At 37.5% G+C, this 16205-nt stretch overlaps 1 protein-coding gene across 1 annotated transcript in view; it reads left to right on the top strand.

The window, feature by feature from the left end:
* The window catches only part of KDM5B (lysine demethylase 5B), a 58378-nt gene that overhangs the window by 12771 nt on the left and 29402 nt on the right, over nucleotides 1–16205 (top strand). Inside the window, exons 2-8 of the mRNA XM_042800040.1 lie at nucleotides 773–850; nucleotides 2151–2273; nucleotides 3116–3286; nucleotides 8687–8821; nucleotides 12559–12652; nucleotides 14353–14456; nucleotides 15943–16101. Of these exons, the coding sequence (XP_042655974.1) occupies nucleotides 773–850; nucleotides 2151–2273; nucleotides 3116–3286; nucleotides 8687–8821; nucleotides 12559–12652; nucleotides 14353–14456; nucleotides 15943–16101 (864 nt within the window). The remainder of the gene's footprint in view (nucleotides 1–772; nucleotides 851–2150; nucleotides 2274–3115; nucleotides 3287–8686; nucleotides 8822–12558; nucleotides 12653–14352; nucleotides 14457–15942; nucleotides 16102–16205) is intronic.

Consider the following 16205-nt stretch of genomic DNA (forward strand, 5'->3'; position numbering starts at 1 on the left):
AAAGCTCTGGATGGGTTTGCCCGGTGTGGCAGCAGCACGTCCCGAGGAGTCTCCTCGCTGGCCGCCGGGCCCGCGCTGTGGTACGGCTGCCGTACGGCGGCCGTTGGGGAGCAGGCCGGGGGCAGTGACAGTTGTTGGGAACGGCCCCTGCAGCTCCTCCAGCTGCCCCGTGTGGGTTGGGTGGGGAGCAGAGGGCTGGACTCGGTGTGCAGCCGAAGGCTTATCTCTGCGGACAGGTTCTTAGTCCCCACGTGCCATTTATTTTGTGGTTCATTATCTGTCTATTTTAAAGGCACAGTGAAATATGTTGAGAGGTAAAGTGCATTACCTTGCTTATTCTTCCCGCTGCTTTAAACTAAAGTAAAATAAGGCCTATTCCTTTAACTTGGTGTCCGTGTCCTTTGCGTTAACCCCAACAATTGGCAAAACAGCATATCTCATTCCTCCCGCTTTCTAGGCTTGTTCAGCACGAAGGGATCTGGAGACAGAAGCAGACCTCGGCACTGCTGGGTGCGCCGTGGGGCGCGGTGGCTGGTAGGCCGGGGTGCAGCCCTGCCGGCGGGAGGTGCCGCGCAGCCACCCTGCTGGGCTGCTGCCACGAGCTGGAGGAGCACGTGCCGCGCGGCTCCGGGCTGAAGGAGGGCTTGGAAGCCACAGAGACCTCTTCCATGCTTTGGGCTCACCTGCGGTTTGACTGTTACCTAGAGAAGCTTCCTTCATTTTCCTGGTCTTCTGATGAAACTCTTTGGTTTTTGTTTTTGTTTTTTTCCAGGACTGGCAGCCTCCATTTGCATGCGATGTCGATAAGCTTCACTTTACACCAAGGATCCAGAGGCTCAATGAATTAGAGGTAAATTGTAAAGCTGAATATTGGTTCTTCTCCAAAATGTTCAAATATTTTTTTGAGAGGTGGTGTTTTCCAGTGGCTTGACCATGAGCTGTGTTTGACTTGAGCAGACAGCGCTCAGGACCTCTGAACACCAGTTTTTAATTAGCACAGAAATTCATCTGTTTCAGAACCTAGTTAAAAACATACCAAGCATAAAAAGTAAAGTCAATGCTCGCTAAAGGAACATAATTCAGGCCTTTTCCACACAGAGGTGCTTTTAAGTCATTAAACTGAAATTCTCAAGTGCCATAGATTTGTGTCTCTGTTTTGCACATATACAGCATCTTTTAAAAGTAGAAGAGAGGAAGCATTTAGAAAGTGCTTTAAAAATAACGAGCCATTTGGAAGAAACAATTACAAAATCTGATTCAGTTGGTGGAAATTTGCTGTTCACAAGCACTTTAATTTACTGCTTTCATGAATTCAGAATAGAAGAAGGGAGTGGTAAGGAGTCCTGGTTAGCTCACTCCCGGTACAAGTTGGAATGATGGTGACTCTGCCTGACTGATTTTTCTCGCGCTGCTTGCTTTCTGAAGTCCTGTTGTGGTTATGTGAAGTGCTAAGGTAAGGGCTTGAGCACCGGCTTCTGATGCTGAGAGAGATTTCTGTGGATATAAGCTGGTTCAGAGCTCTCTGGAGTTTGAACAAGCTAGTCTGTATAGACATGGCCCTTTTTTACCTTAAGAATAGAAAATGTGATGAAAAGAAAATGTGTCAAAATTTAAGTCTAAGCTACTACTCTTTAACATAGCAACAGTCCAGTTATCTTGCTGTGTGAACAGACTAGTTGGCTTTCCCTGTCCTCACAGGTTCGTAGCCATAAGAATTAAACAAATGCAATTGGGAGTAAAAAGGGATAACAAAACCCCTTTTTATTTATTTTTTTTTTTAATAAGCCGTAAATACTGGTTTGTTTTTGGTTTATTTGCAATACACCAAATTGTAATAAACTCTTACATTTATTAATAAATGTAATAAATCTTAGTGATGCAACTAGTTTAATTTTTAGCAGTAATAACTCATTGCGTGTCTGTTCTCAGAAACTGCTTTTCTAAATGCTGTAAAAGTTAACAAAGAATGACTTGAGGAAAGGCTGGTGATACCTGTACATATTTTTTTTCTGTGTATGATGAGAGAGAAAACTCAAAATTACACTTAAAGGGACAAGCCAAGCAGGCAGCTGAGGCTGCAACACTGCAAACACTGGGATATAAAAGCTTAATGTGCATTTAGTATGCAGTTAATTTTTTGTTTCTTTCAGGCTCAAACTCGTGTAAAGCTGAATTTTCTGGATCAGATTGCAAAGTTTTGGGAGCTTCAAGGATGTACGCTGAAAATTCCACATGTGGAGAGGAAGATCTTGGATTTATTTCAGCTTAATAGAGTAAGACTGTTACAAGGGAGAAACTAGTCCTAAAAAGATGTGGTGTTATCACAGTTGTTCAAGTGAGATTTTGGAGTATATCTAAGCTGAAAAGAGTATTACTTTGTTTAACCTAACATAGCTAATGTGGCAAAATAGTAAGAGATATAATATCATGGACGTTTTAATGTGAGCTAGGAGATGAAATTAAATTTCCAGCTCTTCTTTAAAGTTGAGCTTGGATAGAAACTGGTCAAGAATAAAATTAGACTTAACTGGAGGAAGCTTCTGAACAATGACAGCACTGAGAAAAACATTTTTCCATTAGAAATACAGGAGAAAAAATCCAGTTACTTTTAGGATGAAGCGTGTTAAACTTCTTGAGAAGTTTATGTATTCTGATAGTAAGGAATGGGATTCACTGACCCCAAGGATATGTTCTCTGTTTTCTCACTGTTTAGGGTAGTTTTTGCTTGATTGCTTTTGAGCTTATTTCACAGTACTTGCTCCAGTGAGAAGAACTAATTAGACTGTACTAGAAAGTTGTGTTGGAATACAAAGTGGAGGTGTGACAAACTGTAGCAAGACAAATTCTCAAAAGTAGGCTGAATTACTGTTTGGTCATCTAGTACAGGTGCTGACTTGTTTGTAAAGTATTCAACAAGTTTTTAATTCCTGAATAGGTTATGTGTTCCAGTTACATATTTTAAACAACTTTAATGTTTTCTGTTTTCTCTAAATCTATACTTTTCTGGTTTAAAATAGCAATTGTGGTGGTATCTTACATTTTAATTTATCAGTGCTTTCCTTAAATGCTGATAATTTCAGTATTAAATATATGACCGTTTGTTTTCACTTTTTAGCTAGTTGCAGAAGAAGGAGGATTTGATGTAGTTTGCAAGGAGAGAAAATGGACCAAAATAGCCACTAGGATGGGATTTGCTCCTGGCAAAGCTGTGGGTTCACACATCCGTGCACATTATGAGCGCATTCTCTATCCTTACAACTTATTCCAGTCTGGAGCGAGCCTATTGGTAAGCTATATTGAGGCTAACCAAAGTCCAATTTAATTATCAGCCAGTCTGTTATTTTTTTTAATTGATAGAACACTTACAAAGGCTGCATTTTATGCTTTATGGCATGCAGGTGACAATATGCGGTCTGTGGTGTTGATGCAAGCATTTCAGAAAGCCATAGACAAACTTCTAATCAAAAGAAAAATTTTTTAGAATTACTCTTCAAGCTAACCTCTTACTTGACTGCTTTGAATACTACCTTTTTGTATTTTCTCTCTACAATTTACAGAAGCCTCATGATAATACTTTCAGACTTCCTATAAAGATTTCTTGGTGTTTTGTCAGATGCAAAATACTTGTATATTCGCAGATTGTTATAGGTCCATCTCTCTGATAGAACAAGTGCTATGGGTCTGTGTCACTTGCACACAGAGTGACTGATAAAGTATATCAAACCATGGCAGTTTTGTGACTCTAACTTATCTTGCTTTCACTAAGGGCGTCCAAGTTGAAGAATGCTTGATGGATATTGCAGTGTAGTTAACAGTATGGCTTGTGATTTTTTTCAAGCGTAAATGTTCATCCTTCCTCTTAGATTTGGCCATTAAAATAAAATTCAGGGTTGATTGAGAGTGGAAGCCACATAATCTCTAACAAAGAATAGGGCTTTTCTTTTATAGTGGTAGTCATTTATTTGGAAAAGCACAATAGGTTGCTGTTGCCAATGTCCATTTTTATTTATTTGAAACACTCTTTCCATTATGATCTTTCAAAGAGAGGAGAGTTGACCTTTTTTAGGCAATAAAAGCCCTAATCCTGTTACAAGCACATTTCTGGCTACAGAAATCAGTCCTAGCCGTTTACATAAAGATACCAAGATGAGCGAGGGATTTGATGTAAGTCAAGAAATTTTGGAATGGAAGGCTTTTTATTTAGCTAGTGATGATAACTTTTCAGCAAAGAACACCTGGATTCTGCAGACCCTTCAGAAGAAATAATTTATCTTGTGTATGTTTGAGTGTTTTGCAAACAGAGGATAAGAACAAGTTATAGTTGAATATAAAAATCTTTGTGTTAGAAAGGCTTGTATCAAAAATATTTTGCCTTGCCTCAAACACATCCTTATTAAGTAATGGAAAGCAACTTCATTTTCTGAAGGCATTTAATTGAAAACTGCACATTTTTATTAGGTCTGAAAAATGTGAATTCTCTTTTTTTTTTTTTTTTTTTTTTTTTGAAGCTGGTGTGACACCTAGCTTTGCTTTGCTATTTTTGAGATGCAGTTGCACAGGGAAAGATCTAATTAAAAGTTGTAAAACAGTTAATATGTACCACACTTCTTTGGAAATGCAGGTTCCACATGTGAGTGTATGTCACATAGTTGATGTTTACGTTCATGGTTTTCTCAACAGTAGACCCTTTTAGAGAAGAAAAGCTTCCTCAAATCAGGTCATGCTTCTTTTCAACTGTAACTTTCCAATCTCTTTCTTGCAACGGGCACCTGACATTTGTTCCAAACTGATGTGTTTAGTCGATACAGTTCTGTAAAAGCTATGTAGGTATGGTTAAACATTTTTTAACTCGCCCCCCACACACCCCAAGTTGTTAGAATATTCCCCTCCCACATGTGGCAGAGATGAGTATTTTCAATGAACTGAGAGAATCCACATAAATATGTTTGGTTTAGCTCACTTTTAACTCTAAGATTTGACTTTTTTTTTTTTTCCCGAAAATGTTGTCTTTCAACTGAGTTTGTTTTGCAATACATATTTTAAGGGAGAATCTCAGATGAGATTCTTCTTGGCTTTCTTCCATGCGTTCTCAGTAAGTGGTGCTTTCCCAGATGCTTCTTGTGTAAGTGTCCATTTTATTGTATGCCTATTCAGTGCTGTAGTGGGACTCTAAGCATCTGTGGTTTTTGTTTTGGAGAAGATGCAGCTATTCGATTTGACAGCTGTCAGTTTGAGATGTGTGGTTCCTTCTTGGGATATTAAAACAAGGCTTTTGAGAGAAACTCTTCATGCAGCCAGAATGATCATCCATAAAAGATTAGCACTTACTTTCATTGATTTTTTTTAATTTTTTTTTAATTGATAGTACTTGCAATATTCATGGACTTTTTTCTGCAAAAGCTGAGAACATGGAATGATGAAGTTTCCACTGACTATGCCATAACTTAAATCTCATCCACATCTGTGTATAGCATTAATTGTTTGTGTGGCTTAAATACATATGACTTCAGGAGTTATTTTGACAAATATCCCATCTGGAGATATTTCTATATACCTACTAAATTAGTGAAACTATCTGGAGCTGTTCAGAGGTGAACAGAGAGCATGTTTTTATTAAAGCTCTTGTTCAGTCAAATAGCAAAAAATTCTTAAATCAGCCAGTTTCTAGTACTCAAAGCAGCTCTCCACAGGAGTGTATTTATTCTTATCTTCAAACATTGGACTAGACAGGTCTTGAGTGTTTGCCTCCAGAGTAGCTGCAGTAAACCTGTTGGTGTACTCGTTCTTACTATGTGTGCCTTGCTTATATTCTTAGCCATAGTAGCCACCCGTATGATATTACAGAATCATGCTGTGTGCCCAGAGGGATAAATGTCCACCTACGTGAATTGAGGTGTCCAGAATCTTCTGTCAATGCATCTTCTGTGATGCATTGCCCAGATGCTTGCATGATTTAAAATGCAGATGCAGTTTAGGGGACTAGAGATGGTCTTGTAGTATTCTGTTTTTCAGTGAATACAACTGGCTCATCAGTTCTGGGTTTGGTTTCTTTACCAATCTAAGGCTTTTAATGTCCTGGGTGGGATTCATACTTCCAAAGATTTATAGGTATAGGCCTCTAATAAAGATGCTTCTGTGTGAGATAGTTCTCTAGGACCTGTTATTGTTACTGTAGAAAAATAAGCGCCTCTGGAGTTCAGTGGTTCTTATCCTCAAGTGAATATGTATCAGTGGTAGACCAGTTGTATTCTGCAAGTACAGGAAGCCTGGGTCATTAGCTTACGTGTAAATTACTACTTCATAAACATCTAAACCTGGAGGAGATTAATTGTATCCCTGTTTTGTTTTGTTTTTTTCCCATCTTTTGACATCCTGGAGACCTTGTGAACATTCCTGCTGTGTCCTTTGTCAGCCTACCAAAGGAGCTGCTCCTTAACGGTTTCAGCTGACAGGCTTTTAATTTACTCTCTGCCACCATTTGGAGTTCAAGGATTATATGTGCAACTATCTACTCAGAATATAATGATACCTAGATCACAATATGTAGGATGAGCTTATGGTAAATTATTGATTAACCTTACCAAAAAGGTTCAGCTGGTTGGGAGAGGAAAGGACTGAAGAAATGGCAGCTAGTGTCCTTGGTTAAAGATATATGCTTGCAGTTGATCAGGTCAGTCTAGGAGTAAAGTAGGTTCAGAGGAATTCCCATCCTTAAGACAGGACTTACACTTCTATTTCTTCTATGTAAAGTTGAAAATGTTAATAAACAGCCATTTCATACTACTGCTTTGCCTTCAGTTTGCTAAAGCACTGGGGAATGTTTCTGCTTAAATAGTTGCCAAAACCATAATATTTAGGAAATGTCTTCTGGGCTTTTTTCAGTGAACAGTATGTTTTGGTTTTGTTTTGTTTTTTTCTTGGACACTCCACTGAAGTGAGGCAAGTTATGCTATTTGTTGCTTTTCCTCTTTCAAGGTTTCATTACCCTTTTGTTTAGGAAAAGCTGTTTGCCTTCTAGATGCTTGCTTTTGAGGATCATATGTCCTCTGCTACCAGAAGGAGTAGAAACTTTTTTTTTTTTAAAAGTGAAATATTTGAGTTTTACAAGAGGACGTGATTCAAGGAACCAGATCTTACGGAAGACATCAAATCTGGCAATGTTCTATGTAGCATTAATCTCAGTTGCTTTTCTATTTTCTCATTTTCATATTTTTCCTACTCACTTGCCTTTTCTGCTTGTCCATTTTCTGTACTGAGAAATTGTTATTTTTGACTTTCACTGATGTTAATGTGAAATAATTCACATGTTATTTCAGCATGAGCTTTAAAGGAGTGTGTTCTTTGGAAGAGTTAGCTGCAGTGCTCTGTGGATTCCAAGTACACAACACAGGAGCATGTCCACCTTTGAGCATCGGCCAGGACTTGCTGCTCGCATGCATGAGCTGCAAAGTTGGGTTGTTCTGTGTATTTAATGTTGAAATTGTCAGACGTTTGCTTTCAAATAATAAGTCTAGAGCTGGCAAAGTCTAAGATGGAAGGTGGTCCTAAATAAAACAGAAATTGTGGAGGTTTCTTTGAGCAGTGTTGTACACTGTTGGTAGGTGATAAGGATATCCTGCTACCCTTGACTGGTATTTCTTTTTTGTTATACATATGTATATTTCTTATATATAATGTACATATGTCTTCCAGCATGGAGTTGTCTTCTAAAATACCACTTCCTCCTCCTTTTTTACCCCCCCTTCTGACTATCATTTGTTTCTGAAAGTCTGATTTATGTACTGTCTACAGAGCATCAGTCCTTACACTGATGCAGTGGTTCTCTTGCAGCTCCTGTTCTGTTTCTCTCTTGCTGAGAAAATGCTTGTGATGGGAACAGATTAACAGAACTGGGGAAATTTGGATCCAGCAATTTGTGTGAAATACTTTCTAACAACATAAGAGTTTTTCTTTCTTTAGGATATGTTGTTTACTCATTAAAAACAGTTATATTTTGTCTGCTGTTACTGAATGTTGTGTGGCTTGGCAAACTTGGAATTGTCATTAATTATTATTTTTCTTGCCAAATGTATTCAGTTTTCAGCAATTAAATGTGTTCATTCAGCATCTTAAAAGAACTAAAACTGTTCTTGCATCATCTTCTTCCCTTCTGCCCTTAATTCACGCAGCAGTGTTGTCCTCTCCAAAATATATAAAGAATGTAGCTCTTCTACAATGGTCTTCAGACAAAATTGTGCTTCATTTAAGACAGGGATGTATGATAGGCTGTAACTTATTTTTATATTGCTCTGTATGTTAGCATTACAGGAATGCAACCAGAGGACACTGCAGGATTTTTCCACTATGCTGTTGATACAGTCTTCAAAAGCACCATCTACTAGAAGAATTGGTATTGGCATTCCCATAGAGAAATGTTTGGTGCTCATAACATTTAAAGTGTGACTTCAGCTTTATTTAAGATCCTTTATTATGGTTATTCAGTGAAAGGGCAGGAAAAAGCAATTTTGTGACTCGTTTAAATAGATAATGTTACAATTGTCATAAATACTAACTGTTTTTATTAACTCAGCACAGTAATTATTAAAGCCCTGTCTACATTCTTTCACAATAGCCAGGAAATTGTTCTACGCAAAGTTTGTATTGAAAGTGGAGGCAGAAATTAAGGCATCAAATTGTGTCTCTTTAGTGCTTGCAGAAACCAGATCTCACCAGTGACACAAAGGACAAGGAATATAAGCCCCACGATATTCCACAGAGACAGTCTGTTCAGCCATCTGAAACTTGTCCACCTGCTCGTCGAGCAAAACGCCTAAGAGCAGAGGTGAGATAATCCGTCTTTATACAGGCAGATGCTGTGTGGTGACTGAGCTTGAAATTGTAATACAGTGATAGTTTGCCTAGCCACATGGCACAACAGGTTTTAGTTAAGTTACAGGATAAATGTTAATTCAATCAGATCGCTAAATGTGTGTGTATGGTAAACAGCTGTTTAACTTTGTCTTTGTTAAACATATCTAAATACTTACAAATGCATAAATTGTGAGTAGTATGGTAAGGATTATGTGATGCTTTAAAAAGTGTGTTACTGAGGTTTGGAGTTCTGAGATGCTCTTCTGTTGAAGCTGTTCCACTTACAGGGTATGCTCATAACTAATGTGTAATAATGTTTTTAGCATGATTATAAATAATATGGGATTCATAGCTTAAAATACAGATTGCAAATTCTAGAAATTAAGCTTGTCTTTTGCATCTTTGATCTCTGTCATTTCTTCAGAGGACTGCCAGTGAACAGTAGTTATTCTTTAAATGTATTGGAAGGTTTTTGTAAATCTTTCATGAGTTGAACCAGACGTTAGAGCAGAGAAAGTTTCTGTTATAACATTAGCATTGTTGTATTTAATTTTTTACTTTTGAGTTCTATCAATTTGTGATACTTTGACCACGCAATATAAGGAAAAAATTTCATAACATTAAGTCGGTATAGTTTTGTACAATCAAACAGGGTTAATCTTAATTGTGCTTAGAAATAATATTTGTTTGGATAGGCATAAAATTTTTGGTGTTATCTGCACAGAATTCTCCTGTGAAGACATACTTTAAGAGATTATGATGTGTCTTCTTCATTGCTGGAAAACTGTAGTAGTGTGACTTCAGTCTTTCCAGACTGATGTTCTTGCCTTCAGAGAGTTTACTATTTCTTTTGTTTGAGCAGATGAAGAGTAGGGCAGGCTGATTCCCAGGAGATGGTCTTATTGGTGGTGACATCATGAGTTAGGAAGGTTACAATTGTCTCTGATATAATACAGATTTCTATTTCAGTTCGTTTCAGACTATCTATTACCTCCCATTGTTCTAGTTTCGGTCTTTATTTCTACCAAGTAGTACAGCTTAGTTGTTGCAAATTCTGCCTATAATTATTATTAGTCAGTAAGTTACAATTAAGGTTTTCTAAAGCTTTTCCACTTGAATACCCAGTTACAAGTAGATTTATAATTATGAGAAAACCTCAGTAGTTTGGTCTGAAACTTTCCATTTGAAGTATCTGCCTGTGATTGAAAGATGCTAGTTCTCACATATCCTTTAAAGATTAACAGCAGGGCAAATATATACTAAAATTTTACATGTTTCTGAGAGTGGTGTCAGATGATGCTGACTAACCAGGAATGCACATTTTTGTAATTTCTGTGGAAACTAACTGGTCACACTTTGCCAAAATGCAAGACTTCCTGCTCAGCTCCTTCCCTGAGCACTACTGATGTCATACACTGAATTTCTGTGGAGATTACTTGATTAAGAATAGAATTGAAGCATACAGAGCTACAGCTGAATTAGTACCATGGACTGACTTGCTTAGTAAGGAGCTGTAGTGTTTTAAGACAATAATTTCCGAAACTTAAGATTTGTTAATGTGATTGTTTCTGTTCCATTTCAGTGGAAAGGCAGCTGAGTTGATTAAATCCATTTTATTCTACATTGAAGCTACAAACAGCTGTTTTTTGTGCTAACCTGTTTGCAAAGTAGTAATGTTTGGTTAATGTGTCTCTTTTTGTTCTAACAAGATGTATGAGGATTTGTTAGTGTCTTAAATTGTAAAACTTAAGTTCATTCTCATGTTTACCAGTTTACCTGCTTTTCAAAGGCTAACCATCTACTATAAATCTTTAAAATAAGCGAACTACAGGAGAGTACTGTAAATTATTCTTACTAGCAAAAAATACAGCCTGTGGGAATAATGTTAGTTTGCAATTATAAGACACATACAGTTTTACGTTGCCCTTTCCTACCTGGTGAGTAAACACTTAGTAGAAAATGTTTGTGATTAGAAAGGAAAAGGGCAATGGCAGTCATAGGCTGGGTTTGAAAGGCAAAGGATTTAGATGCTTGATGTAGAAAAGGTAAGTGTAAAAGACCAGAACATTGCTACAGAAGTGAAAGTGAAATGAGTTGATTCAATAAAAGGCTCAGGCTGAAAAAAAAAGAGCTGTTCTTATGAAGCTAAATATAGGCTTAAGCACAGAATATGTATGCAACTCAGAATTTAAAGATAAAGAAGATGGGGCATCTGTTACTGCATTGCTTGAGGATCAGTGCAAGCTGATCCTGATTCAGTATTACTAAATATAACAAATGGCACTTTTTTTGCATGTTTTAAGCAATGGGACCTCTGACTGGTCTTGTGGGGACAGTAATTTGGACAAAGAGAATGCAATAAGTGAAGGGGAAATAGTGTCAAAACCACCTTTGTAAAAATCCATAACAAACAAGCAAGCCTAGGAAAAAAAACAAATGGAACAACAACAAACCCTACCCCTTCAGATACCACATGATGCATTCAAGCTGGAAGCCATGCTTTTAGAGCTAGGCCAACAAGTCTCATTATTTGGGGTTCATGGTTGATAGTGGACTGACTTGTCTGAGTAGCGAGAGTGGTTGTGTGACCTCATTTCCTTAAGAAATTAAGCTTAAAAAATACAATGTTGGAGAAACCCATTTTTACGCTGAGGGATTTGAGAATTGTTCTCTCACAGTCTCAAAACTTCAGGGAAGAAATAGAAGAATTAAATAGAAAAACATTATTTTATGTTGAAAGCTCTACAAATACACCAGCTGAGTTCCCTGCTTAGAAGACCGGAGTATGTTCTAATGCTCAAGAGTAAAAGAAAATCTATGAAAGCACAAAGTTCCTTGCTTCTTTGCTTCTTAGCAAGTTCCACTGAAATCAAACTAAAAACATGATTTCATTATTGGCACCGGCTTTTTGTAGAATTTCTTTTCAAATCTCTCCAGGTTGTTCCCCGTGTTATTTCTCTGTGAACTCTTTTTAAAATAATTGAATAAAAGTGTTTCAGAAATTCAGGATGCCTCTTTAGATTTATGCATTTGTCAGTATAATACAATTCTCTGAGTTTAAATGAAGTCCTCAAAGTCTTTATCTGACTTGCATCTATCTGGGTTTTTCCTGGAACAAGTTGGGTTACAACTTTTAAGACCTCCATTGTACCTCAGTGAAGTGTTTGTGTCTCACATCAGCTTGTTCTCTGAACCTTTGCAGCCTTCTCTTGGCATTTATCAGTGTGGGTTAAAACCTGTGTGCAGAAATATTTTTTTGAATTTATAAGTCAAAATTGTCTTTTTTTTTCCCCAGTTCTTTTCTCAACTCTTGAGAGTATTGAAATGTGTATTTTAAAACTTTGCAGGGTCTGCCACCAGAGTTACTCAGCTGTGGAGACTTGTAGAGAATTATTTAGATCTTAATAGGCACTCTCTTGTTACGACTCTGAATGTTGAACATAGCCAGCTTTTTCCCTTCTTCAGAGATTGAGCAGGTCTGAGAGGTAGGAGGAGTTGAGTGCCGGCTGGCTCTCTCCGGGTATGCAGCCTTTCCTGCAGCATTGCATGCAGTGCCCAGCTGTATGTTCCGAAATTGTCAGTACTTGGGCAAGCAGCTGTGAGTTTTAGAGTAGTGAACATTTTCCCAAATAAAAGTGTAAAACCAAAGTGTTCCTTCTGAATACATTAACTGATGTAATGTACTTTTTTTTTAATTCCTTTTCTAAGGCAACAAATATTAAAACTGAATCTGACCCTCCAGAAGCCAGAACTCATAATCTGAGACGTAGAATGGGATGTGCACCTCCGAAGTGTGAAAATGGTGAGTGGCAATTGGAGTGAAACAAAATGTGAATGTAATTTCTGCTACTTTGTACAAACTCATTTTAAGACCAGAATTAAATTCAGCAGTCGGAACAATTCAAAGTATTAAAAAAAAAAAAAAACTTCTGTTAACTTCATTTTTAAATTGGAGTTTATTGTAAAAGTTCTTCTATGGCTTTGAAGTATTTTTGTTTGGTTTGTAAGTGGTTGATTTTTCTTGGAGAGGAAGGTATTTTCAGTTGAAAAAAAAGAATTACTTTTTTAAACTTCTGTGTCTCTTATGGAGCAATCAGAAGTGAGATTTGAGCCACATTTCTATTTCATATTTTAAATAGCTAGCATCAATCCACTAGTTTTAAGTAGAGGAAACTCTTTTAGGAATGCTTCAGATTTCAGACACTTTTAGGAAAGAATTTATATTTGAAAACAGGAAATGAAACATGAAGGTAAAAGATAGTATGTTGTGTACTTAACGATGAAGTTCCCATAATTTGATTTTTAAATCACTTCTATCAATAGTCCTGAGTCTGTTGTTATCCTTCCTTAAGGAATAATAATTTTAGACTGAGAATAAATGTTTAATGCCATCAAACAGAAGAATAAGCTTGTTAACAAATAATATGGCAAAGAAAATATAGGAACCATTTACAACTACTTAATAATTGAAATTGACTAAGCTGTTGATCAGTCTCCTTTGTTCATACAAAATTTTTTTTTTTTTCAACAATTTTTGTAGATTGTGGTCTTTTTTATTTTGATAGTTTTTTTCTTTAAAGAATGTCTCTAGGCATTAGCCTTTTTTATTCTTTCCCTGTGAAGAGTAGAAGGAAAAAGTTCTAGACGGTTTTTTAATGCTTAAATTTCTGATAGATGTCGACATTCTTCTCTAACATTTTTTGTTAGCTTTTGGACTCCAAGAAATGCTTTGGATGGTCTCGTATTCAGGTGTAAAGGTCTCTAGCTCACTTGTAACTTTAGCTAAGAACTTCATTGCCCTCTTGTCTTCAACATCACACTCTGTTTATGGATTTGGGTGTGTGGTTTTTTGCTTGGTTGGTTGGTTGGGGTGGTTGTTTTTTTTTTTGTTTTTTTTTTTTATAATGTCAGGAATTAAGACTTGAGTAGAGACATGCCCAAATTAGGTAGGAATGTAAGAATGTAGAGGAACTGCTTCTTTGTCAGGCTACTTCTGCTGCATGCTCATCTTTGACGGTATGTTTTCATGAAAGCTACCACTACAAGAAACTGAAGTGTGAAGATCATTGTAGGAAGTTGCAGTGTTTCATGTCTCCACATGACATGCTGCCATAAGATTGATGGAGTAATTCAACGGCATTTGTTAACAACACATGGAAACAAAATCTTAGCTTATGTAGATACTTATAATATAATTTAAATTCATTTAAATGGAATTTAAAATACCCATTCCAAAAATGTGGGCTGTGATAGTCATTGCTAGCTTCTGATGGCAAGCTTGGTTTTTCTGATAATGCCAGCTCCTGGTATCTGGTAAGCATTGCAGGTGTTCAAAGCTTGTCTTAAGCAACTGAAACAAATGTGTGTATGGGATAACAAGTATTTCTCAGAATAACTTGGAGTGATGCAGTCTAACAAGAAATAACAAATAAAATAAACAATAAGTAATACTAAGCACTAAAACTTTTTGTGATACCCTCGGGTTTTTTTCTATTGCACCAGAAAAGGAAATGCATAGCACAGTGAAACTTCCTGAGAAGCGAGAACATGCCGGGGAGCCAGAGAAAGACAAATCCAAAGTCCGATCTAAAAAGCCTACTAGTGCTGTGAGTACACCCTGCCTTCCTGCTGCTTCATACTGATTGTAGGTGTTTCTGAGTTGCTCTTGGGTATGTAGTAAAATCTCTTATAATTTATATCACACTAAGGACTCTTTTGTATTTTTTCATATAACCCTGTGATTGAAACAGTGCAGTATCTGTGTCTGCTGGAATATAAATACTTGTAAACCTTCATGCTCTTACAAGCTGCAAATAACAGGATAGTTAAATTTCACTATCTATAACTAAAGTACCTTGTTTTCTGTCTCCAAGGTATAGTCTCAAAATAAGCATTTTGAAAGAAGAGTCGAAATAGAAGTGCTTCTGTGAACTTTCCTCTCTCCACATTGCTCTTTAACCTCAAGGGAGCTTAATGTGAGCTTTGGCACCTGGCTGTCCAGCAGACCTGCCACTTAGTCCATAATCTCAGCACTAACTTGGGAGCTTTGTTGTTCAAATGCTTCTTAATAAAACAACTCAATTTCTGCTCCAACTCTCCACATACCACCACCCCCCTCCAAAAAATCCCCCCAAACCAAAAGCAATAGTAGTTTGTCTCACTTTTGAGATGTTACTGAGATTCTTTCTCTCCATGCCACTACCTGGGTCCTTCCTGAAACCAAAAATACTCTTTGTTTAAGTCACACCTGTAGCTAGGTACCTGAGAATGATGTATTAAAATACTAGAAGCCTGATGCCCCCACCCGCCAAACAAAAAAAGCTTGCAGGGAGGAGCAGGAGATGCTGCTCCTTTTTTTAACAACATAAGACGAGAGTCTGCTTGTCATCACAGCTCTATTCTGTATTTGAGAAGAGCCTTCCAGTCTTTTGCTAATGAAGGTATGGTGTAGGACTGGCAGCAGACAACTCTTCCCACATTTGGAGTGCCTGCACGTTTTCCTTGGGGCTCAGTAGCTGATGTGTGAAACCCCTCTCAGACTTCTTTAACGCTGCCCCCCAGCTTAAAAGTGCATAGCTTTGCTGGGAAGCTGGTGCCTTTCCAAATCAAAATGAAGGTCTTGGCCGTTATCTCTGGGAATAAAGAGGAACACTCCCATCAAGAGGAACCCCTTTCTCTCTTCTGAGGCTCCAAACAGTTGGTCTCAGAGGAGGATGAAACATCTGTGCACACATGCTGCATGTGAAAGCAACAAGAAAAAGGATTTGTGAGCCAACAGGTGTTATGTTATACCTGCTGAATGCAGAGTACTGCTGTTTTAAACTGCCCTGACCACTGAATGAAATGAACTTCTGTCGTTTGGAAAAAAAATACTTGGAAGGGCTTGCAACTCTTGTGGTCCCTCCTTAAATTACAGAGGGGAGTAATTTAAACTTTTACAGAAGTACTTTGTTTGGTTTCTCATTTCCATTTCAGATATAAAGTAAAAACAAGCTTTGGCAAATGTTACAGATGACTGAGTTACCAAACTGCTTTTTCACCATCAGTTACCTTAAGTGCTTAAATTCCTACTCTGGCAATTCTTTGTTACAGGTGGATTCGTATGTATGTCTCTTATGTGGCAGTGGTAACGATGAGGACCGTCTCCTGTTGTGTGATGGCTGTGATGACAGTTACCATACTTTTTGTTTAATTCCACCCCTTCATGATGTTCCCAAAGGGGACTGGAGGTGTCCCCAGTGTTTGGCTCAGGTAATCTGACAAATCATAGAAGCTAGGCTGAAGGTTATTACTTATTTTGTGGGGTTTTTTAAAACTTTATCCGAGGGATTGAAAATACAATTTGTTACTACTTA

This window comes from Tyto alba, unplaced genomic scaffold, assembly GCF_018691265.1.
Source record: "Tyto alba isolate M040663 unplaced genomic scaffold, T.alba_DEE_v4.0 Super-Scaffold_30, whole genome shotgun sequence".
NCBI lineage: Eukaryota > Metazoa > Chordata > Aves > Strigiformes > Tytonidae > Tyto > Tyto alba.